The 25,880-nt window shown below is 40.8% G+C and overlaps 1 protein-coding gene across 5 annotated transcripts in view; it reads left to right on the plus strand.

Moving 5' to 3' along the window:
* The window catches only part of mop (tyrosine-protein phosphatase non-receptor type protein myopic), a 170,436-nt gene that overhangs the window by 20,605 nt on the left and 123,951 nt on the right, over nt 1-25,880 (plus strand). Inside the window, exons 1-3 of one of the 5 annotated variants that reach the window (XM_071690778.1) lie at nt 12,161-12,479; nt 13,892-14,068; nt 14,355-14,414. The exons of 1 other annotated variant lie outside the window; for it this stretch is intronic. In XM_071690778.1, coding sequence (XP_071546879.1) covers nt 12,276-12,479; nt 13,892-14,068; nt 14,355-14,414 — 441 coding nt within the window. In that variant the 5' untranslated portion in view covers nt 12,161-12,275. Of the gene's footprint in view, nt 1-12,160; nt 12,480-13,891; nt 14,069-14,354; nt 14,415-25,880 lie in introns of those variants that run through there. 3 more of the 5 variants (XM_071690777.1, XM_071690776.1, XM_071690775.1) reach the window with 3 other exon arrangements.

Here is a 25,880-nt window from a genome sequence, read left to right on the forward strand (position 1 = left end):
TGTGTGTGTGTTTGTGTGTGTGTTTGTGTGTGTGTGTGTGTGTGTGTGTGTGTGTGTAGACCTGTTACATTCTTATTAAAGATATCTCATTATAGTTTAGAAAATTTGGATTTAAGTATTCTTTAGAATGAATTTGTTTCTCATGACTTTCTTTCACATTTTTTTAACATCTCAAGAATGAAATGAAGCAGCTGAATAGGTCAGCTCAGAGCATACGTGAAATGGATTCTCATGAGGTTTGACATACTACCTTTTGTTCCTCTAAGGGTGATTAGTATACCTCTATACCCATAACACTGTTCTGCTTTTGTTATGCAGTCTAGTGATGGTTTTGTTAGAATGGCTTTAATTAGACATATGGCAGAATTTTGATTAAGAATGTTGTGGCTTGTGTCTGGGATAATGCTCTCTTTATAGGAACTTAGGTTTAACAAGGAGGATGGACAGACTTTCATTCTGTTGAGAATGGTATGAAAGAAAAGGTGATTGTCAGTGTAGTTAAAAGGTAGGTGACGGAGTTCATAAATGGTGAATGGTAATGTGAAATGATAAGAAAAGGGAAGTTATATTATTATCCTTGTGGGTAGGGGAGAAAGCTTGCTGCCCACATATTCCCCGCAAGTCATAGAAGGCGACTAAGAGAGGCAGGAGCAGTTGGCTGGAAATCCTCTCTTCCTGTAATACATTTCAAAAGAAGGAACAGAGCAAGGAGCCAAGTAAGGAATTTTCACTCGTAAGGCACTCATTTGTGCTTGACACTACTTTGTTGACTTGGGGAATGCATTAAAAGAAAGATAATATTTTCTTCAAAAGAATTGTGCTGTTAACATGAATATTGAAAAACGAATAAATGACCCTTTTGAGAGGCAGGTAGATTCTTGGAACCTTGCTGGAAGTATTCATAGGAAATGAGGGGAATTTATGGCTGTGTTAAGATGTACTAGAATGAGTGTTGCAGCTTTCTCTGGTATACAAGTATGTAGTAGATGCATCATTAAGGTGACCAGCAGAGTACATGAGTTGATAGATTTAGTAAAGATGAAAGCAAAGGTAGGTAGGTAGGGTGAAAATGAATCTTTGATGTTATGCATATATGAGATGGATGTATATGAAAAGAATATATAGGAATTAGGTTTGAGGGTGTTGGTATGGAAGACTGAAAGGTCAGGAGTAAAGTGAGATTATTTATGTCAACGATGTCAAGGTGGAGAATTTTTCGGCAGAGTTGCGATTATGGGTTTTTGGTGGAGGCTGTGCATGCACTACAGTGCCTTGAAGGACATTTGGTGAATGACATGAGGAGCAGTATTTTGGACAAAAGATAACAAAGCATACAAGCTTACCATTGTGTGTTTCGGAACAGGCTTTTCTCACAGGTCATTAACTATACTGTGTGGCTTATGTTTTATTATAAAAATCCTGATACAAGTTAGACAGCTGTAGATTTTTCTTTTGTACTTGTATTTTCTTATGAGTATGAAAAAAACTGTTACCCTTTGCTATGTAGAATTGTGTAAATATTCCAGATGATTTTATTTTGATAACTTGTCATTTTGTAGTAGATTTTATTTGTTTTGAAATTGATTGTAGAGAAGTAGTGTTTTTATTTTTTGTAGTTAGCTATTATTTTTGTCATTTCCACTCACAGGTGATCGTATATTCCATTTCAGGAGATTTATATAAGAAGAGTAGATAGGTAGGCTGCTTTAGTGATGGAACTTGGGAAAAGAGGAACATAATGGTGTAATGTTATTTAATGTAGAGGAATATTCCAGAAAACTCTGATGAATGGAGGATTAAATGAAGAATCATTTGGGCCTGAGTGAAAGTGAGGAAAAGTTTCTTCTGGGAGGTTGTTTGGCAGGACATTTATGACTTGATATAATTCAGGTTACAGGATATGCTTTTCTTTGTCAGGCCTTGTGATTTTTTTTTATTATCATTATACTTGATTGCTGTTTCCTGCATCAGCAGAGTAGCACCAGGGAACAGACAAAGAATAGCCCATCCACTCACACACACACACACACACACACACACACACACACACACACACACACACACACATACATATACAGGAGAGATAGGTAGTATGTTTGAGGAAAGAAACCTGGATGTTTTGGCTCTGAATGAAACGAAGTTCAAGGGTAAAGGAGAAGAGTGGTTTGGAAATGTCTTGGGAGTAAGTAAAGTCAGGGGTTAGTGAGAGGACAGGAGCAAGGGAAGGAGTAGCACTACTTCTGAAACAGGAGTGGTGGGAGTATGTGATAGAGTGTAAAAAAGTAAACTCTAGATTGATATGGGTAAAACTGAAAGTGGATGGAGAGAGGTGGGTGATTATTGGTGCATATGCACTTGGGCATGAAAAGAATGTTCATGAGAGGGGAGTGTTTTGGGAGCAGCTGAGTGTGTTAGTAGTGATGCACGAGACTGGGTTATAGTGATGGGTGATTTGAATGCAAAGGCGATTAATGTGGTAGTTGAGGGAATAATTGGTGTACATGGGGTGTTCAGTGTTGTAAATGGAAATAGTGAATAGCTTATAGATTTATGTGCCGAAAAAGGACTTGTGATTGGGAATACGTGGTTTAAAAAGAGAGATATGCATAGGTAAATGTATGTAAGTAGGAGAGATAGCCAGAGAGCATTATTGGATTACATGTTAATTGATAGGCGCGCGAAAGAGAGACTTTTGGATGTTAATGTGCTGAGAGATGCAACTGTAGGGATGTCTGATCATTATCTTGTGGAGGCAAAGGTGAAGATTTGTAGAGGTTTTCAGAAAAGAAGAGAATGTTGGGGTGAAGAGAGCGGTGAGAGTAAGTGAGCTTGGAAAGTAGACTTGCGTGAGGAAGTACCAGGAGAGACTGAGTACAGAATGGAAAAAGGTGAGAACAAAGGTAAGGGGAGTGGGGGAGGAATGGGATGTATTTAGGGAAGCAGTGATAGCTTGCGCAAAAGATGGCATGAGAAGCGTAGGGGTGTGCAGATTAGAAAGGGTAGTAAGTGGTGGGATGAAGAAGTAAGAGTATTAGTGAAAGAGAAGAGGGAGGTATTTGGATGATTTTTGCAGGGAAATAATGCAAATGACTGGGAGATGTATAAAAGAAAGAGGCAGGAGATCAAGAGGAAGGTGCAAGAAGTGAAAAAGAGGGCAAATGAGAGTTGGGGTGAGAGAATATCATTAAATTTTAGGGAGAATAAAAAGATGTTTTGGAAGGAGGTAAATAAAGTGCGTAAGACAAGGGAACAAATGGGAACATCAGTGAAGGGGGCTAATAGGGAGGTGATAACAAGTAGTGGTGATGTGAGAAGATGGAGTAAATATTTTTAAGGTTTGTTGAATGTGTTTGATGATAATTTGGCAGATATAGGGTGTTTTGGTCAAGGTGATGTGCAAATTGAGAGGGTTAGGAAGAATGATTTGGTAAACAGAGAAGAGGTAGTAAAAGCTTTGCGGAAGATGAAAGCCGGCAAGGCAGCAGGTTTGGATGGTATTGCTGTGGAATTTATTAAAAACGGGGGTGACTGTATTGTTGACTGGTTGATAAGGTTATTTAATGTATGTATTACTCATGGTGAGGTGCCTGAGGATTGGCGGAATGCTTGCATAGTGCCATTGTACAAAGGCAAAGGGGATAAAAGTGAGTGCTCAAATTACAGAGGTATAAGGCCCAATCCTCTGTTCTTAACGCTACCTCGCTAACACGGGAAATGGCGAATAGTTTAAAAGAAAAGAAAAAAGTTTGTTGAGTATTCCTGGTAAATTATATGGGAGGGTATTGATTGAGAGGGTGAAGGCATGTACAGAGCATGAGATTGGGGAAGAGGAGTGTGGTTTCAGAAGTGGTAGAGGATGTGTGGATCAGGTGTTTGCTTTGAAGAATGTATGTGAGAAATACTTAAGAAAGCAAATGGATTTGTATGTAGCATTTATGGATCTGGAGAAGGCATATGATAGAGTTGATAGAGATGCTTTGTGGAAGGTATTAAGAATATATGGTGTGGGAGGCAAGTTGTTAAAAGCAGTGAAAAGTTTTTATCGAGGATGTAAGGCATGTGTAGGAGTAGGAAGAGAGGAAAGTGATTGGTTCTCAGTGAATGTTGGTTTGCGGCAGGGGTGTGTGATGTCTCCATGGTTGTTCAATTTGTTTATGGATGGGGTTGTTAGGGAGGTGAAATGCAAGAGTTTTGGAAAGAGGGGCAAGTATGGAGTCTGTTGTGGATGAGAGAGCTTGGGAAGTGAGTCAGTTGTTGTTTCGCTGATGATACAGCGCTGGTGGCTGATTCATGTGAGAAACTGCAGAAGCTGGTGACTGAGTTTGGTAAAGTGTGTGAAGAAGAAAGCTGAGAGTAAATGTGAATAAGAGCAAGGTTATTAGGTACATTAGGGTTGAGGGTCAAGTCAATTGGGAGGTAAGTTTGAATGGAGGGAAACTGGAGGAAGTGAAGTGTTTTAGATATGTGGGAGTGGATTTGGCAGTGGAGGGAACCATGGCAGCTGAAGTAAATCTTAGGGTGGGGTAGGTGGCGAAAGTTCTAGGAGCGTTGAAAAATGTGTGGAAAGTGAGAACACTATCATGGAAAGCAAAAATGGGTATGTTTTAAGGAATTGTGGTTCCAACAATGTTATATGGTTGCGAGGCATGGGCTATAGCTACAGTTGTGTGGAGGAGGGTGGATGTGCTGGAAATGAGATGTTTGAGGACAATATGTGGTGTGAGGTGGTTTGATCGAGTAAGTAATGAAAGGGTAAGAGAGATGTGTGGTAATAAAAAGAGTGTGTTTGAGAGAGTAGAAGAGGGTGTTTTGAAATAGTTTGGTCACATGGAGAGAATGAGTGAGGAAGGATTGACAAAGAGGATATATGTGTCAGAGGTGGAGGGAATGAGGAGAAGTAGGAGACCAAATTGGAGGTGGAAAGATGGAGTGAAAAGGATTTTGTGTGATCGGGGCCTGAACATGCAGGAGGGTGAAAGGAGGGCAAGGAATAGAGTGAATTGGAGCGATGTGGTATGCAGGGGTTGACGTGCTGTCAGTGGATTGAATCAAGGCATGTGAAGCGTCTGGGGTAAACCATGGAAAGCTGTGTAGGTATGTATATTTGCGTGTGTGGACGTGTGTATGTACATGTGTATGGGGGGGGGTTGGGCCATTTCTTTCGTCTGTTTCCTTGCGCTACCTCGCAAACGCGGGAGACAGCGACAAAGTATAAAAAAAAAAAAAAAAAAAAAAAAAAAAAAAAGATGTTCTGGAAGGAGGTAAATAAAGTGCGTAAGACAAGGGAGCAAATGGGAACTTCGGTGAAGGGCGCAAATGGGGAGGTGATAACAAGTAGTGGTGATGTGAGAAGGAGATGGAGTGAGTATTTTGGAGGTTTGTTGAATGTGTTTGATGATAGAGTGGCAGATATAGGGTGTTTTGGTCGAGGTGGTGTGCAAAGTGAGAGGGTTAGGGAAAATGATTTGGTAAACAGAGAAGAGGTAATAAAAGCTTTGCGGAAGATGAAAGCCGGCAAGGCAGCAGGTTTGAATGGTATTGCAGTGGAATTTATTAAAAAAGGGGGTGACTGTATTGTTGACTGGTTGGTAAGGTTATTTAATGTATGTATGACTCATGGTGAGGTGCCTGAGGATTGGCAGAATGCGTGCATAGTGCCATTGTTCAAAGGCAAAGGGGATAAGAGTGAGTGCTCAAATTACAGAGGTATAAGTTTGTTGAGATGTTTGAGGAAAATGTGTGGTGTGAGGTGGTTTGATCGAGTAAGTAACGTAAGGGTAAGAGGGATGTGTGGAAATAAAAAGAGCGTGGTTGAGAGAGCAGAAGAGGGTGTTTTGAAATGGTTTGGGCACATGGAGAGAATGACTGATGAAAGATTGACCAAGAGGATATATGTGTCGGAGGTGGAGGGAACGAGGAGAAGTGGCAGACCAGATTGGAGATGGAAAGATGGAGTGAAAAAGATTTTGTGTGATCGGGGCCTGAACATGCAGGTGGGTGAAAGGAGGGCAAGGAATAGAGTGAATTGGATCGATGTGGTAAACCGGGGTTGACGTGCTGTCAGTGGATTGAATCAGGGCATGTGAAGCGTCTGGGGTAAACCATGGAAAGCTGTGTAGGTATGTATATTTGCGTGTGTGGACGTATGTATATACATGTGTATGGGGGTGGGTTGGGCCATTTCTTTCGTCTGTTTCCTTGCGCTACCTCGCAAACGCGGGAGACAGCGGCAAAAAAAAAAAAAGTTTGAGTATTCCTGGTAAATTATATGGGAGGGTATTGATTGAGAGGGTGAAGGCATGTACAGAGCATCAGATTGGGGAAGAGCAGTGTGGTTTCAGAAGTGGTAGAGGATGTGTGGATCAGGTGTTTGCCTTGAAGAATGTATGTGAGAAATACTTAGAAAAGCAAATGGATTTGTATGTAGCATTTATGGAGAGATAGGTAGTATGTTTGAGGAAAGGAACCTGGATGTTTTGGCTCTGAGTGAAACGAAGCTCAAGGGTAAAGGGGAAGAGTGGTTTGGGAATGTCTGGGGAGTAAAGTCAGGGGTTAGTGAGAGGACAAGAGCAAGGGAAGGAGTAGCAATACTCCTGAAGCAGGAGTTATGGGAGTATGTGATAAAAGTGTAAGAAAGTAAATTCTCGATTAATATGGGTAAAACTGAAAGTTGATGGAGAGAGGTGGGTGATTATTGGTGCATATGCACCTGGGCATGAGAAGAAAGATCAAGAGAGGCAAGTGTTTTGGGAATAGCTGAATGAGTGTGTTAGTGGTTTTGATGCACGAGACCGGGTCATAGTGATGGGTGATTTGAATGCAAAGGTGAGTAATGTGGCAGTTGAGGGAATAATTGGTATACATGGGGTGTTCAGTGTTGTAAATGGAAATGGTGAAGAGCTTGTAGATTTATGTGCTGAAAAAGGACTGATGATTGGGAATACCTGGTTTAAAAAGCGAGATATACATAAGTATACTTATGTAAGTAGGAGAGATGGCCAGAGAGCGTTATTGGATTACGTGTTAATTGACAGGCGTGCAAAAGAGAGACTTTTGGATGTTAATGTGCTGAGAGGTGCAACTGGAGGGATGTCTGATCATTATCTTGTGGAGGCTAAGGTGAAGATTTGTATGGGTTTTCAGAAAAGAAGAGTGAATGTTGGGGTGAAGAGGGTGGTGAGAGTAAGTGAGCTTGAGAAGGAGACCTGTGTGAGGAAGTACCAGGAGAGACTGAGTACAGAATGGAAAAAGGTGAGAACAATGGAAGTAAGGGGAGTGGGGGAGGAATGGGATGTATTTAGGGAATCAGTGATGGATTGCGCAAAAGATGCTTGTGGCATGAGAAGAGTGGGAGGTGGGTTGATTAGAAAGGGTAGTGAGTGGTGGGATGAAGAAGTAAGAGTATTAGTGAAAGAGAAGAGAGAGGCATTTGGACGATTTTTGCAGGGAAAAAATGCAATTGAGTGGGAGATGTATAAAAGAAAGAGACAGGAGGTCAAGAGAAAGGTGCAAGAGGTGAAAAAAAGGGCAAATGAGAGTTGGGGTGAGAGAGTATCACTAAATTTTAGGGAGAATAAAAAGATGTTCTGGAAGAAGGTAAATAAAGTGCGTAAGACAAGGGAGCAAATGGGAACTTCAGTGAAGGGCGCAAATGGGGAGGTGATAACAAGTAGTGATGATGTGAGAAGGAGATGGAGTGAGTATTTTGAAGGTTTGTTGAATGTGTTTGATGATAGAGTGGCAGATATAGGGTGTTTTGGTCGAGGTGGTGTGCAAAGTGAGAGGGTTAGGGAAAATGATTTGGTAAACAGAGAAGAGGTAGTGAAAGCTTTGCGGAAGATGAAAGCCGGCAAGGCAGCAGGTTTGGATGGTATTGCAGTGGAATTTATTAAAAAAGGGGGTGACTGTATTGTTGACTGGTTGGTAAGGTTATTTAATGTATGTATGACTCATGGTGAGGTGCCTGAGGATTGGCGGAATGCGTGCATAGTGCCATTGTACAAAGGCAAAGGGGATAAGAGTGAGTGCTCAAATTACAGAGGTATAAGTTTGTTGAGTATTCCTGGTAAATTATATGGGAGGGTATTGATTGAGAGGGTGAAGGCATGTACAGAGCATCAGATTGGGGAAGAGCAGTGTGGTTTCAGAAGTGGTAGAGGATGTGTGGATCAGGTGTTTGCTTTGAAGAATGTATGTGAGAAATACTTAGAAAAGCAAATGGATTTGTATGTAGCATTTATGGATCTGGAGAAGGCATATGATAGAGTTGATAGAGATGCTCTGTGGAAGGTATTAAGAATATATGGTGTGGGAGGAAAGTTGTTAGAAGCAGTGAAAAGTTTTTATCGAGGATGTAAGGCATGTGTACGTGTAGGAAGAGAGGAAAGTGATTGGTTCTCAGTGAATGTAGGTTTGCGGCAGGGGTGTGTGATGTCTCCATGGTTGTTTAATTTGTTTATGGATGGGGTTGTTAGGGAGGTAAATGCAAGAGTTTTGGAAAGAGGGGCAAGTATGAAGTCTGTTGGGGATGAGAGAGCTTGGGAAGTGAGTCAGTTGTTGTTCGCTGATGATACAGCGCTGGTGGCTGATTCATGTGAGAAACTGCAGAAGCTGGTGACTGAGTTTGGAAAAGTGTGTGGAAGAAGAAAGTTAAGAGTAAATGTGAATAAGAGCAAGGTTATTAGGTACAGTAGGGTTGAGGGTCAAGTCAATTGGGAGGTGAGTTTGAATGGAGAAAGACTGGAGGAAGTGAAGTGTTTTAGATATCTGGGAGTGGATCTGGCAGCGGATGGAACCATGGAAGCGGAAGTGGATCATAGGGTGGGGGAGGGGGCGAAAATCCTGGGGGCCTTGAAGAATGTGTGGAAGTCGAGAACATTATCTCGGAAAGCAAAAATGGGTATGTTTGAAGGAATAGTGGTTCCAACAATGTTGTATGGTTGCGAGGCGTGGGCTATGGATAGAGTTGTGCGCAGGAGGATGGATGTGCTGGAAATGAGATGTTTGAGGACAATGTGTGGTGTGAGGTGGTTTGATCGAGTGAGTAACGTAAGGGTAAGAGAGATGTGTGGAAATAAAAAGAGCGTGGTTGAGAGAGCAGAAGAGGGTGTTTTGAAGTGGTTTGGGCACATGGAGAGGATGAGTGAGGAAAGATTGACCAAGAGGATATATGTGTCGGAGGTGGAGGGAACAAGGAGAAGAGGGAGACCAAATTGGAGGTGGAAAGATGGAGTGAAAAAGATTTTGTGTGATCGGGGCCTGAACATGCAGGAGGGTGAAAGGAGGGCAAGGAATAGAGTGAATTGGAGCGATGTGGTATACCGGGGTTGACGTGCTGTCAGTGGATTGAATCAGGGCATGTGAGGCGTCTGGTGTAAACCATGGAAAGCTGTGTAGGTATGTATATTTGCGTGTGTGAACGTATGTATATATATGTGCATGGGGGGCGGGGGTTGGGCCATTTCTTTCGTCTGTTTCCTTGCGCTACCTCGCAAACGCGGGAGACAGCGACAAAGTATAATAATAAAATAATAATTTATGGATCTGGAGAAGGCATATGATAGAGTTGATAGAGATGCTCTGTGGAAGGTATTAAGAATATATGGTGTGGGAGGAAAGTTGTTGGAAGCAGTGAAAAGTTTTTATCGAGGATGTAAGGCATGTGTCCGAGTAGGAAGAGAGGAAAGTGATTGGTTCTCAGTGAATGTAGGTTTGCGGCAGGGGTGTGTGATGTCTCCATGGTTGTTTAATTTGTTTATGGATGGGGTTGTTAGGGAGGTAAATGCAAGAGTTTTGGAAAGAGGGGCAAGTATGAAGTCTGTTGTGGATAAGAGAGCTTGGGAAGTGAGTCAGTTGTTGTTCGCTGATGTTACAGCGTTGGTGGCTGATTCATGTGAGAAACTGCAGAAGCTGGTGACTGAGTTTGGTAAAGTGTGTGAAAGAAGAAAGTTAAGAGTAAATGTGAATAAGAGCAAGGTTATTAGGTACAGTAGGGTTGAGGGTCAAGTCAATTGGGAGGTAAGTTTGAATGGAGAAAAACTGGAGGAAGTAAAGTGTTTTAGATATCTGGGAGTGGATCTGGCAGCGGATGGAACCATGGAAGCGGAAGTGGATCATAGGGTGGGGGAGGGGGCGAAAATCCTGGGGGCCTTGAAGAATGTGTGGAAGTCGAGAACATTATCTCGGAAAACAAAAATGGGTATGTTTGAAGGAATAGTGGTTCCAACAATGTTGTATGGTTGCGAGGCGTGGGCTATGGATAGAGTTGTGCGCAGGAGGATGGATGTGCTGGAAATGAGATATTTGAGGACAACGTGTGGTGTGAGGTGGTTTGATCGAGTAAGTAACGTAAGGGTAAGAGAGATGTGTGGAAATAAAAAGAGCGTGGTTGAGAGAGCAGAAGAGGGTGTTTTGAAGTGGTTTGGGCACATGGAGAGAATGAGTGAGAAAGATTGACCAAGAGGATCTATGTGTCAGAGGTGGAGGGAACGAGGAGAAGTGGGAGACCAAATTGGAGGTGGAAGGATGGAGTGAAAAAGATTTTGTGTGATCGGGGCCTGAACATGCAGGAGGGTGAAAGGAGGGCAAGGATTAGAATGAATTGGATCGATGTGGTATACCGGGGTTGACGTGCTGTCAGTGGATTAAATCAGGGCATGTGAAGCGTCTGGGGTAAACCATGGAAAGCTGTGTAGGTATGTATATTTGCATGTGTGGACGTATGTATATACATGTGTATGGGGGTGGGTTGGGCCATTTCTTTCATCTGTTTCCTTGCGCTACCTCTGCCCTTATTCATTCCTCACAATACCCCGCCACACATGAAATGACAATCCCCTCTCCCCGCATTTGTGCGAGGTAGCGCTAGGAAAAGACAACAAATGCCACATTCGTTCACATTCAGTCTTTAGCTGTCATGTATAATGCAGTGAAATCACAGCTCCCTTTCCACATCAAGGCCCCACAAAACTTTCCATGGTTTACCCCAGACGCTTCACATGCCCTAGTTCAATCCATTGACAGCACGTTGACCCCGGTATACCACATCGTTCCAATTCACTCTATTCCTTGCCCGCCTTTCACCCTCCTGCATGTTCAGGCCCCGATCTCTCAAAATCTTTTTCAGTCCATCTTTCCACCTCCAATTTGGTCTCCCACTTCTCCTCTGACACATATATCCTCTTGGTCAATCTTTCCTCACTCATTCTCTCCATGTGACCAAACCATTTCAAAACACCTTCTTCTGCTCTCTCAACCACACTCTTTTTATTACCACACATCTCTCTTACCCTTTCATTACTTACTCAATCAAACCACCTCACACCACATATTGTCCTCAAACATCTCATTTCCAACACATCCACCCTCCTCCACACAACTCTATCTATAGCCCATGCCTCGCAACCATATAACAATATTGAAACCACTTTTCCTTCAAATATACCCATTTTTGCTTTCGGAGATAATGTTCTCGACTTCCACACATTTTTCAATGCTCCCAGAACTTTCGCCCACTCCCCCACCCTATGATTCACTTCTGCTTCCATGGTTCCATCCGCTGCCAAATCCACTCCTAGATATCTAAAACACTTCACTTCCTCCAGTTTTTCTCCATTCAAACTTACTTTCCAATTGACTTGTCCCTCAACCCTGCTGTACCTAATAACCTTGCTCTTACTCACATTTACTCTCAGCTTTCTTCTTTCACACACTTTGCCAAACTCAGTCACCAGCTTCTGCAGTTTCTCACCCAAATCAGCCACCAGCACTGTATCATCAGCGAACAACAACTGACTCACTTCCCAAGCTCTCTCATCCACAACAAACTGCATACTTGCCCCTCTTTCCAAAACTCTTGCATTCACCTCCCTAACAACCCCATCCATAAACAAATTAGACAACCATGGAGACATCACGCACCCCTGCCGCAAACCAACATTCACTGAGAAGCGATCACTTTCCTCTCTTCCTACTCGTACACATGCCGTACATCCTCGATAAGAACTTTTCACTGCTTCTAGCAACTTGTCTCCCACACCATATATTCTTAATACTTTCCACAGAGCATCTCAATCAATTCTATCATATGCCTTCTCCAGATCCATAAATGCTACATACAAATCCATTTGCTTTTCTTATGTATACTCACATATGTGTACTTTTGTATATATCTCTTTTTAAACAGGGTATTGCCAATCACCAGTCTTTATTCACCTCACAATTCCACAAGCTCTTTGATTAATGTGATTGTATTAATCCTCATTAATAGTTCGTTGATGATTGTCAGTCATAGTTTATACATTCATCTGTTTTTTAATTTACATTCTCTCAGCATGACTTGTATGATGCATTGTGCTCCCCTTACAGCTAAGGTTGCCATGCAAGTTGTTGATTATCTGAAAGCAGCAATGAAGAGCCTTTGGTCAGGGAAGTCGAGTGATGCAGTAATTACTGAAATTGTGGGATCTCGTAAGTTGAAGGTAAGAACAGTCACAAGTGGCTTTGGTTGCCCAGAAACTATGAGTGAGGAAGCTCTTTTCTAGTATTAGTTTTTTTTTTGTTAGGGTATAAGAAGATAGTTAGAACCACAACTTATTGAAGATAAACTTAAAGATAGTAGTCTTCAATAGAGAGCCTAGAAATTTATATTTAGAATACCAACCAAATGCTTTTTTTAAAAAAGCATTCCTTATTAAGCTCTTTCCGCTGCCAGTCATGTTAGGAATATGCCTCTTTGGTGGTTACATTTTTTACCAGTGTCTCTAAGCTTTCATGACTTGTAATCATCCTTACTAAGTATATTGCTACTTTTCAAACAGAAATGACTCTCAGTATGTGACCACACTTTTTAAGGAGAGTGTACTTTTGCAGATTTTGATATTATTTGACATTGATTGATATGTATATGTTCAACGATAAATGTAGAGCTTCTGTTGAATTGTGTCGATTGTACCTTTTAAGTGTTTCATAGTCAAAACTACGTGAAAGTAAATTAAGGTAATCAAAGGGTGATGTTGCTGTTAGTGGGAACCTACATCCACATCTATAGAGTTGGTCTTTGAACATTTGCATTGGCAAGCTGGTTCATCTGTAAGTGATTATTATAAATAATGCATGACTTAAAAATTGCTCTGAGGTTTCCTTTGAATATTTATTAAGCCCACCACAAAGGTGCAAACACAGTGTGTGGAATATTGTTGCATTTTGTCACTTGGGCACCATGTATTAATGATAGATTTGCCTTCTAGGTTTTGGGATTTCTTTTGATTTTAGTTCTTTTTTGGTTATGTAAAAAAAAACAAAGGATTGCTGCCATAATGAGGATGTTGAATAAATGCTTTGGTGGATGGATTGATAGTATGCGGGTTTGTGTTTTGTGGGTATATTTTTTTCTACATTTTATTATTCTTTTTTAGGTTTAAGGTTTTTCAAATGAATGATGGCTAGAAAGTAAGAATTTCATATTGGGAATTTTGATAGGTGAAGCAGTATTGTGGTCATTGCTGTTTAGTGCATTTCAGAGGTTTCCAGCTGAGGGTATGGACAGTGCTAATAAATGCTTCCTTTACTGTTCACCTGTCATGTTACCTGTGTAAATGTGGCTAGTCTGCTTTTCCTTTGCTAGTGTGTTGAGGTGATAGCACTAGTAAGACATATGGTACATCCAAATTTAGGATCCCTTATATTCCTAATTATATACAGCATGTGCTTTTCCATGGAGTTCTTATTATGTACACAATTTGTTCAGATATTTCTTGACCGCATTTAAGGGAACCAGTGGTTTCTTCAGTCACTAGAGGCATGTATAGAGACATGTGACTTGCAGCTCTTAAGAAAAAATGAAAGGCATGCACTAATTTTGTGATTAATGGAATGTTATTACTTCTGACAGATGTGGCGTCGATATTGTGAATTTAAAGTAGCTTATCATGGAGCTGTTGCTTTACTCTATCAAGGGATGCAGGCAGAAGAACAGCAGAAGATGGGAGAACGAGTTGCTTATTATCAGGCAGCTGTTGAAACATTAAATGAAGCTTCAAAAATAGCCAAGAATCTAGAACAGCAAGAGGTGAAGTTTATTTTTGTTTTTCTTTCTTTTGATTATTTCCTAAGATTGCTTTATGAATTAAGATAGATAGCTCTGTGTTCTGTAACACCTGTGAACTTTGGAAGTGTATTATATGTAGGTGTATCATGTGTGTGTGTTTGTGTGTGTGTGTGTGTGTGTGTGTGTGTAGACCTGTTACATTCTTATTAAAGATATCTCATTATAGTTTAGAAAATTTGGATTTAAGTATTCTTTAGAATGAATTTGTTTCTCATGACTTTCTTTCACATTTTTTTAACATCTCAAGAATGAAATGAAGCAGCTGAATAGGTCAGCTCAGAGCATACGTGAAATGGATTCTCATGAGGTTTGACATACTACCTTTTGTTCCTCTAAGGGTGATTAGTATACCTCTATACCCATAACACTGTTCTGCTTTTGTTATGCAGTCTAGTGATGGTTTTGTTAGAATGGCTTTAATTAGACATATGGCAGAATTTTGATTAAGAATGTTGTGGCTTGTGTCTGGGATAATGCTCTCTTTATAGGAACTTAGGTTTAACAAGGAGGATGGACAGACTTTCATTCTGTTGAGAATGGTATGAAAGAAAAGGTGATTGTCAGTGTAGTTAAAAGGTAGGTGACGGAGTTCATAAATGGTGAATGGTAATGTGAAATGATAAGAAAAGGGAAGTTATATTATTATCCTTGTGGGTAGGGGAGAAAGCTTGCTGCCCACATATTCCCCGCAAGTCATAGAAGGCGACTAAGAGAGGCAGGAGCAGTTGGCTGGAAATCCTCTCTTCCTGTAATACATTTCAAAAGAAGGAACAGAGCAAGGAGCCAAGTAAGGAATTTTCACTCTAAGGCACTCATTTGTGCTTGACACTACTTTGTTGACTTGGGAAATGCATTAAAAGAAAGATAATATTTTCTTCAAAAGAATTGTGCTGTTAACATGAATATTGAAAAACGAATAAATGACCCTTTTGAGAGGCAGGTAGATTCTTGGAACCTTGCTGGAAGTATTCATAGGAAATGAGGGGAATTTATGGCTGTGTTAAGATGTACTAGAATGAGTGTTGCAGCTTTCTCTGGTATACAAGTATGTAGTAGATGCATCATTAAGGTGACCAGCAGAGTACATGAGTTGATAGATATAGTAAAGATGAAAGTAAAGGTAGGTAGGTAGGGTGAAAATGAATCTTTGATGTTATGCATATATGAGATGGATGTATATGAAAAGAATATATAGGAATTAGGTTTGAGGGTGTTGGTATGGAAGACTGAAAGGTCAGGAGTAAAGTGAGATTATTTATGTCAACGATGTCAAGGTGGAGAATTTTTCGGCAGAGTTGCGATTATGGGTTTTTGGTGGAGGCTGTGCATGCACTACAGTGCCTTGAAGGACATTTGGTGAATGACATGAGGAGCAGTATTTTGGACAAAAGATAACAAAGCATACAAGCTTACCATTGTGTGTTTCGGAACAGGCTTTTCTCACAGGTCATTAACTATACTGTGTGGCTTATGTTTTATTATAAAAATCCTGATACAAGTTAGACAGCTGTAGATTTTTCTTTTATACTTGTATTTTCTTATGAGTATGAACAAAACTGTTACCCTTTGCTATGTAGAATTGTGTAAATATTCCCAGATGATTTTATTTTGATAACTTGTCATTTTGTAGTAGATTTTATTTGTTTTGAAATTGATTGTAGAGAAGTAGTGTTTTTATTTTTTGTAGTTAGCTATTATTTTTGTCACATTTCCACTCACAGGTGATCGTATATTCCATTTCAGGAGATTTATATAAGAAGAGTAGATAGGTAGGCTGCTTTAGTGATGGAACTTGGGAAAAGAGGAACATAATGGTGTAATGTTATTTAATGTAGAGGAATATTCCAGAAAACTCTGATGAATGGAGGATTAAATGAAGAATCATTTGGGCCTGAGTGAAAGTGAGGAAAAGTTTCTTCTGGGAGGTTGTTTGGCAGGACATTTATGACTTGATATAATTCAGGTTACAGGATATGCTTTTCTTTGTCGGGTCTTGTGATTTTTTTTTATTATCATTATACTTGATTGCTGTTTCCTGCATCAGCAGAGTAGCACCAGGGAACAGACAAACCAGGAACAGACAAAGAATAGCCCATCCACTCACACACACACACACACACACACACACACACACACACACACATACATATACAGGAGAGATAGGTAGTATGTTTGAGGAAAGAAACCTGGATGTTTTGGCTCTGAATAAAACAAAGTTCAAGGGTAGAGGAGAAGAGTGGTTTGGAAATGTCTTGGGAGTAAGTAAAGTCAGGGGTTAGTGAGAGGACAGGAGCAAGGGAAGGAGTAGCACTACTTCTGAAACAGGAGTGGTGGGAGTATGTGATAAAGTGTAAAAAAGTAAACTCTAGATTGATATGGGTAAAACTGAAAGTGGATGGAGAGAGATGGGTGATTATTGGTGCATATGCACTTGGGCATGAAAAGAATGTTCATGAGAGGGGAGTGTTTTGGGAGCAGCTGAGTGTGTTAGTAGTGATGCACGAGACTGGGTTATAGTGATGGGTGATTTGAATGCAAAGGCGATTAATGTGGTAGTTGAGGGAAGAATTGGTGTACATGGGGTGTTCAGTGTTGTAAATGGAAATAGTGAATAGCTTATAGATTTATGTGCCGAAAAAGGACTTGTGATTGGGAATACGTGGTTTAAAAAGAGAGATATGCATAGGTAAATGTATGTAAGTAGGAGAGATAGCCAGAGAGCATTATTGGATTACATGTTAATTGATAGGCGCGCGAAAGAGAGACTCTTGGATGTTAATGTGCTGAGAGATGCAACTGTAGGGATGTCTGATCATTATCTTGTGGAGGCAAAGGTGAAGATTTGTAGAGGTTTTCAGAAAAGAAGAGAATGTTGGGGTGAAGAGAGCGGTGAGAGTAAGTGAGCTTGGAAAGTAGACTTGCGTGAGGAAGTACCAGGAGAGACTGAGTACAGAATGGAAAAAGGTGAGAACAAAGGTAAGGGGAGTGGGGGAGGAATGGGATGTATTTAGGGAAGCAGTGATAGCTTGTGCAAAAGATGGCATGAGAAGCATGGGGGTGTGCAGATTAGAAAGGGTAGTAAGTGGTGGGATGAATAAGTAAGAGTATTAGTGAAAGAGAAGAGGGAGGTATTTGGATGATTTTTGCTGGGAAATAATGCAAATGACTGGGAGATGTATAAAAGAAAGAGGCAGGAGATCAAAAGGAAGGTGCAAGAAGTGAAAAAGAGGGCAAATGAGAGTTGGGGTGAGAGAATATCATTAAATTTTAGGGAGAATAAAAAGATGTTTTGGAAGGAGGTAAATAAAGTGTGTAAGACAAGGGAACAAATGGGAACATCAGTGAAGGGGGCTAATAGGGAGGTGATAACAAGTAGTGGTGATGTGAGAAGATGGAGTAAATATTTTGAAGGTTTGTTGAATGTGTTTGATGATAATTTGGCAGATATAGGGTGTTTTGGTCAAGGTGATGTGCAAATTGAGAGGGTTAGGAAGAATGATTTGGTAAACAGAGAAGAGGTAGTAAAAGCTTTGCGGAAGATGAAAGCTGGCAAGGCAGCAGGTTTGGATGGTATTGCTGTGGAATTTATTAAAAACGGGGGTGACTGTATTGTTGACTGGTTGATAAGGTTATTTAATGTATGTATTACTCATGGTGAGGTGCCTGAGGATTGGCGGAATGCTTGCATAGTGCCATTGTACAAAGGCAAAGGGGATAAAAGTGAGTGCTCAAATTACAGAGGTATAAGGCCCAATCCTCTGTTCTTAATGCTACCTCGCTAACACGGGAAGTGGCGAATAGTTTAAAAGAAAAGAAAAAAGTTTGTTGAGTATTCCTGGTAAATTATATGGGAGGGTATTGATTGAGAGGGTGAAGGCATGTACAGAGCATGAGATTGGGGAAGAGGAGTGTGGTTTCAGAAGTGGTAGAGGATGTGTGGATCAGGTGTTTGCTTTGAAGAATGTATGTGAGAAATACTTAGGAAAGCAAATGGATTTGTATGTAGCATTTATGGATCTGGAGAAGGCATATGATTGAGTTGATAGAGATGCTTTGTGGAAGGTATTAAGAATATATGGTGTGGGAGGCAAGTTGTTAAAAGCAGTGAAAAGTTTTTATCGAGGATGTAAGGCATGTGTAGGAGTAGGAAGAGAGGAAAGTGATTGGTTCTCAGTGAATGTTGGTTTGCGGCCGGGGTGTGTGATGTCTCCATGGTTGTTCAATTTGTTTATGGATGGGGTTGTTAGGGAGGTGAATGCAAGAGTTTTGGAAAGAGGGGCAAGTATGGAGTCTGTTGTGGATGAGAGAGCTTGGGAAGTGAGTCAGTTGTTGTTTGCTGATGATACAGCGCTGGTGGTTGATTCATGTGAGAAACTGCAGAAGCTGGTGACTGAGTTTGGTAAAGTGTGTGAAAGAAGAAAGCTGAGAGTAAATGTGAATAAGAGCAAGGTTATTAGGTACAGTAGGGTTGAGGGTCAAGTCAATTGGGAGGTAAGTTTGAATGGAGAAAAACTGGAGGAAGTGAAGTGTTTTAGATATCTGGGAGTGGATTTGGCAGTGGAGGGAACCATGGCAGCTGAAGTAAATCTTAGGGTGGGGTAGGTGGCGAAAGTTCTAGGAGCGTTGAAAAATGTGTGGAAAGTGAGAACACTATCATGGAAAGCAAATATGGGTATGTTTTAAGGAATAGTGGTTCCAACAATGTTATATGGTTGCGAGGCATGGGCTCTTGCTACAGTTGTGTGGAGGAGGGTGGATGTGCTGGAAATGAGATGTTTGAGGACAATATGTGGAGTGAGGTGGTTTGATCGAGTAAGTAATGAAAGGGTAAGAGAGATGTGTGGTAATAAAAAGAGTGTGTTTGAGAGAGTAGAAGAGGGTGTTTTGAAATAGTTTGGTCACATGGAGAGAATGAGTGAGGAAGGATTGACAAAGAGGATATATGTGTCAGAGGTGGAGGGAATGAGGAGAAGTAGGAGACCAAATTGGAGGTGGAAGGATGAAGTGAAAAAGATTTTGAGCGATCGGAGGGTGAAAGGTGTACAAGGAATAGAGTGAATTGGAATGATGTGGTATACTGGGGTCGATGTGCTGTCAGTGGATTGAATCAAGGCATGTGAATCGTTTAGGGTAAAACTTGGAAAGTTGTGTGGGGCCTGGATGTGGAAAGGGAGCTGTGGTTTCGGTGCATTATACATGACAGCTAGAGACTAAGTGTGAACGAATGTGGCCTTTGTTGTCTTTTCCTAGTGCTACCCTGCGCGTGTGTATGGGAGGGGGGTGTCATTTTATGTGTGGCAGGGTGGCAGCAGGAATGAATAAAGGCAGCAAGTATGAATTATGTACATGTGTATATATGTATATGTCTGTGTATGTTTTTTTTTTTTTTTTTATATATACTTTGTCGCTGTCTCCCGCGTTTGCGAGGTAGCGCAAGGAAACAGACGAAAGAAATGGCCCAACCCCCCCCATACACATGTATATACATACGTCCACACACGCAAATATACATACCTACACAGCTTTCCATGGTTTACCCCAGAAGCTTCACATGCCTTGATTCAATCCACTGACAGCACGTCAACCCCGGTATACCACATCGCTCCAATTCACTCTATTCCTTGCCCTCCTTTCACCCTCCTGCATGTTCAGGCCCCGATCACACAAAATCTTTTTCACTCCATCTTTCCACCTCCAATTTGGTCTCCCTCTTCTCCTCGTTCCCTCCACCTCCGACACATATATCCTCTTGGTCAATCTTTCCTCACTCATTCTCTCCATGTGCCCAAACCACTTCAAAACACCCTCTTCTGCTCTCTCAACCACGCTCTTTTTATTTCCACACATCTCTCTTACCCTTACGTTACTCACTCGATCAAACCACCTCACACCACACATTGTCCTCAAACATCTCATTTCCAGCACATCCATCCTCCTGCACACAACTCTATCCATAGCCCACGCCTCGCAACCATACAACATTGTTGGAACCACTATTCCTTCAAACATACCCATTTTTGCTTTCCGAGATAATGTTCTCGACTTCCACACATTCTTCAAGGCCCCCAGAATTTTCGCCCCCTCCCCCACCCTATGATCCACTTCCGCTTCCATGGTTCCATCCGCTGCCAGATCCACTCCCAGATATCTAAAACACTTCACTTCCTCCAGTTTTTCTCCATTCAACTCACCTCCCAATTGACTTGACCCTCAACCCTACTGTACCTAATAACCTTGCTCTTATTCACATTTACTCTTAACTTTCTTCTTCCACACACTTTACCAAACTCAGTCACCAGCTTCTGCAGTTTCTCACATGAATCAGCCACCAGCGCTGTATCATCAGCGAACAACAACTGACTCACTTCCCAAGCTCTCTCATCCCCAACAGACTTCATACTTGCCCCTCTTTCCTAAACTCTTGCATTTACCTCCCTAACAACCCCATCCATAAACAAATTAAACAACCATGGAGACATCACACACCCCTGCCGCAAACCTACATTCACTGAGAACCAATCACTTTCCTCTCTTCCTACACGTACACATGCCTTACATCCTCGATAAAAACTTTTCACTGCTTCTAACAACTTTCCTCCCACACCATATATTCTTAATACCTTCCACAGAGCATCTCTATCAACTCTATCATATGCCTTCTCCAGATCCATAAATGCTACATACAAATCCATTTGCTTTTCTAAGTATTTCTCACATACATTCTTCAAAGCAAACACCTGATCCACACATCCTCAACCACTTCTGAAACCACACTGCTCTTCCCCAATCTGATGCTCTGTACATGCCTTCACCCTCTCAATCAATACCCTCCCATATAATTTACCAGGAATACTCAACAAACTTATACCTCTGTAATTTGAGCATTCACTCTTATCCCCTTTGCCTTTGTACAATGGCACTATGCACGCATTCTGCCAATCCTCAGGCACCTCACCATGAGTCATACATACATTAAATAACCTTACCAACCAGTCAACAATACAGTCACCCCCTTTTTTAATAAATTCCACTGCAATACCATCCAAACCTGCTGCCTTGCTGGCTTTCATCTTCCGCAAAGCTTTCACTACCTCTTCTCTGTTTACCAAATCATTTTCCCTAACCCTCTCACTTTGCACACCACCTCGACCAAAACACCCTATATCTGCCACTCTATCATCAAACACATTCAACAAACCTTCAAAATACTCACTCCATCTCCTTCTCACATCACCACTACTTGTTATCACCTCCCCATTTGCGCCCTTCACTGAAGTTCCCATTTGCTCCCTTGTCTTACGCACTTTATTTACCTCATTCCAGAACATCTTTTTATTCTCCCTAAAATTTAATGATACTCTCTCACCCCAACTCTCATTTGCCCTTTTTTTCACCTCTTGCACCTTTCTCTTGACCTCCTGTCTCTTTCTTTTATACATCTCCCACTCAATTGCATTTTTTCCCTGCAAAAATCTTCCAAATGCCTCTCTCTTCTCTTTCACTAATACTCTTACTTCTTCATCCCACCACTCACTACCCTTTCTAATCAACCCACCTCCCACTCTTCTCATGCCACAAGCATCTTTTGCGCAATCCATCACTGATTCCCTAAATACATCCCATTCCTCCCCCACTCCCCTTGCTTCCATTGTTCTCACCTTTTTCCATTCTGTACTCAGTCTCTCCTGGTACTTCCTCACACAGGTCTCCTTCTCAAGCTCACTTACTCTCACCACCCTCTTCACCCCAATATTCACTCTTCTTTTCTGAAAACCCATACAAATCTTCACCTTAGCCTCCACAAGATAATGATCAGACATCCCTCCAGTTGCACCTCTCAGCACATTAACATCCAAAAGTCTCTCTTTCGCACGCCTGTCAATTAACATGTAATCCAATAACGCTCTCTGGCCGTCTCTCCTACTTACATAAGTATACTTATGTATATCTCGCTTTTTAAACCAGGTATTCCCAATCATCAGTCCTTTTTCAGCACATAAATCTATAAGCTCTTCACCATTTCCATTTACAACACTGAACACCCCATGTATACCAATTATTCCCTCAACTGCCACATTACTCACCTTTGCATTCAAATCACCCATCACTATAACCCGGTCTCGTGCATCAAAACCACTAACACACTCATTCAGCTGCTCCCAAAACACTTGCCTCTCTTGATCTTTCTTCTCATGCCCAGGTGCATATGCACCAATAATCACCCACCTCTCTCCATCAACTTTCAGTTTTACCCATATTAATCGAGAATTTACTTTCTTACACTCTATCACATACTCCCACAACTCCTGTTTCAGGAGTATTGCTACTCCTTCCCTTGCTCTTGTCCTCTCACTAACCCCTGACTTTACTCCCCAGACATTCCCAAACCACTCTTCCCCTTTACCCTTGAGCTTCGTTTCACTCAGAGCCAAAACATCCAGGTTCCTTTCCTCAAACATACTACCTATCTCTCCTTTTTTCACATCTTGGTTACATCCACACACATTTAGGCACCCCACTCTGAACCTTCGAGGAGGATGAGCACTCCCCGCGTGACTCCTTCTTCTGTTTCCCATTTTAGAAAGTTAATACAAGGAGGGGAGGATTTCTGGCCCCCCGCTCCCGTCCCCTCTAGTCGCTTTCTACGACACGCGAGGAATACGTGGGAAGTATTCTTTCACCCCTATCCCCAGGGATAATATACATATATATATACATATACACATACACACACATACACATACATACGCACATAAACACACACACACACATACATGTATATATATATATATATATATGTATACGTTGAAATGTATAGGTTTGTATATGTGCATGTGTGGATGTGTATGTATATACATGTGTATGTGGGTGAGTTGGGCCATTCTTTTGTCTGTTTCCTTGCACTACCTCGCTAACGCGGGAGACAGTGACAAAGTATAATAAAAATTATATAAACATACACAGACACATACCTATATACTTTTCTTTTTTCTTTCAAACTATTCGCCATTTCCCGCATTAGCAAGGTAGCGTTAAGAACAGAGGACTGGGCCTCTGAGGGAATATCCTCACCTGGCCCACTTCTCTGTTCCTTCTTTTGGAAAATTAAAAAAAAAAAAAAAAAAAACAATAGGGGAGGATTTCCAGCCCCCCGCTCCCTCCCCTTGTAGTCGCCTTCTACGACACGTAGGGAATATGTGAGAAGTATTCTTTCTCCTCTATCCCCAGGGATAACATACCTATATACACTTGTACGTATTCATACTTGCTTGCCTTCATCCATTTCTGTCGCTACTCTACCACACAGGAAATAGCATCCCTCTCCCGCCTCAGCAAGGTAGCACCAGGAAAAGACAAAAAAAAGGCCACATTCATTAACTTTCTGTCAGTAGCTGTCATGTGTAATGCACCGAAACGACAGCTCCCTATCTTGTGAGTTATGTACACATTTAGAATTACTTTTAATTGTACTTTACCTCTTCCCTGTGGCATGTCTGATATCCAAGGTATACTCTGTGTGCAAGATATTTTAGAATATTCTGGAAAAAATAACTCCATGAATATGTTATTACTCTTAGCTGGAACAGTATGTTTTGAATAAGTTAGTATGAAACTCAACCGGATAAAACATTGTTTACGTCTGCTACACACCCTTTAACTTAAGCTTCACCACTAACAAGTATATGAGGTACTCCCGGAATACCTTCCAGCATGGGTAGTGAGGTGTGGTATTTTGCCTCAAACCAAGCTCTATCTCAAGTATCTCTTTATCTTGTTAGAGTGTCTCAGCTTCATGAATTATCACATGAGGATGCACATCTCGTGCAGGCCTCCTTAACATCTTAACAAAGTCTGACCAGTAAATAGAAAATATTTGGACCAAAATTTGGTCACAATGCATGGAATGCCCCTATTAGCATTTTTTGCCTCTAGGCAGAGACAGTCAATTCAAAATTTTCTACTGCACAGTGTATGCACCAGCTGCAGGGAATGGAATACAGAAATGCCGTTTTGTATAGGGAATAGCTGCGTGAAATGGTTAACTGTAACCTTTAAAGAATGTAATACCCAAAGAATCACATCCTTAAAAAATGTAGCACCCAGAGAATCTCAACACTTCTTAAAGAATAAAACATCGAGAGAATCACAACACTCCTTAACTTGGTGTAAGTTTGGTGCTTTTTGAAGGTTTCTCATGGTATAATATTTTTGATACACCCTTTTGAGTCGTCTGCTTGTGTCCCTGCCACTATATCATAATATATTTTTGCTGTTTTAATGCCCTTTTTTAATTTAAGCCTGAATTTATTTCTTAAACAGGCCTCGAAACTCTGCTTTAATCATTCATTTGTCCTTCTCTGATATTTGTCCCCAAACAATCCTCTTCCAAACATTTCCTAACAATGTTTCAGTGCTTTGCGTAGCCCTATTATATACATGTTCACCCTGTGCACACTGCCTTTACTGTAAGACCAGTCACATTTAATATGGATGTTCCTCTGTTTCATTTAGTAAGGGTAATGACTTTATGCTGTAGTTTGAACATCAGCTGTATCAGGTATGGTGACTAGTTCTTGGTCTGATAAGGCAAAGTTTTCATCATAGGTCTCTTAAATGCATAATATGTCAAAAAGATTCAACACCAAAATTCAGGAAGTATCTGAAGTAAAGATGTTGAGTACACTACATATAGGTGGTTAGCATACATTTGTTAATCACCAGAAAAGGGCTAAAAGAAATTTTATTCTAGTCTTATCCTTGTAAGAATCTTGACTCTAAGCCCCTGAAAAATTTAGTGCCACTTCTATAAGTGAATTGTTTTCTCTGCTTTTTACTATTTCTCCTTTATTTTATTCAAAAGATGCAAGGGGAAATGTGCATAACAGCAGAAGCACACTTTTATTGATGCAATGAAATTTTACCTCATATATAAACAAAGCATGCATTGCTTATTATGGATGAAATTGCTGGAAATGTTTGTAATATTATTGTGTGTTATAGTAGCTGCAGGTTGGTATGAAATGCAAAACATAATTGGAGTGAATTCTATGGCTAATTGTTTTGGAGAAAAGATGATGGGATAGGACAGTGTCTGCATAGGTAAAGTTTCAATAGTGTGCTTGTGTGAAGAACAAGAATATTGAGTTGTGTTTCTAGGCCGAATTATCAAGGAACTGTGGAGGTTTTCTTTATAGCATTGACCTAAGATAGTGATGCAAGAAAGAGAGAGAGGTTACAGAATGTTAAAAATGAACGGAAGGGAGGTTGGAATTGAAGGTAAGCTTATTCATAAAGTGTACGATTATAATACTGGAATTTGTAAAGAAGGTGCTAGGGAGGATTTAAATTCAAAAACATATTTAAGGATGTAAGATAGGGATAATATGAAAGAAGCAGAAACTTTCAGAGATACTTTTAGCAGGTTCTGAGAGATGTTGATCCCATGTGAGCTTATGGTTTTTGTTCACTCTTGGGTTTTTGATATTTGTACGGTGCAGGATGATTAGTAGCTGAAAATTCCACTGTTTCCTAGAAATTATTTATGCTCAGTGAATGAAGTGTCGCAGGGTCATAGTTTTCTCACAGTGTAATGGTACTGAAATCAAAATTGATATAAGCTTCATTAAGATAGTATTTAGGGAGGTCTGTGTAGGTTCATTTTATCCTCATGTGAGCAAATATGTATGTGATTGCTGAGAGCAGGTTATTGATGTGTAAAAAAGAGGAGGGAGAGTAATGGCAAAAGTAGAGCCATAGAGATTCCAGCATGAAT

The sequence above is a fragment of the Panulirus ornatus genome, chromosome 49, assembly GCF_036320965.1.
Source record: "Panulirus ornatus isolate Po-2019 chromosome 49, ASM3632096v1, whole genome shotgun sequence".
Taxonomy (NCBI): domain Eukaryota; kingdom Metazoa; phylum Arthropoda; class Malacostraca; order Decapoda; family Palinuridae; genus Panulirus; species Panulirus ornatus.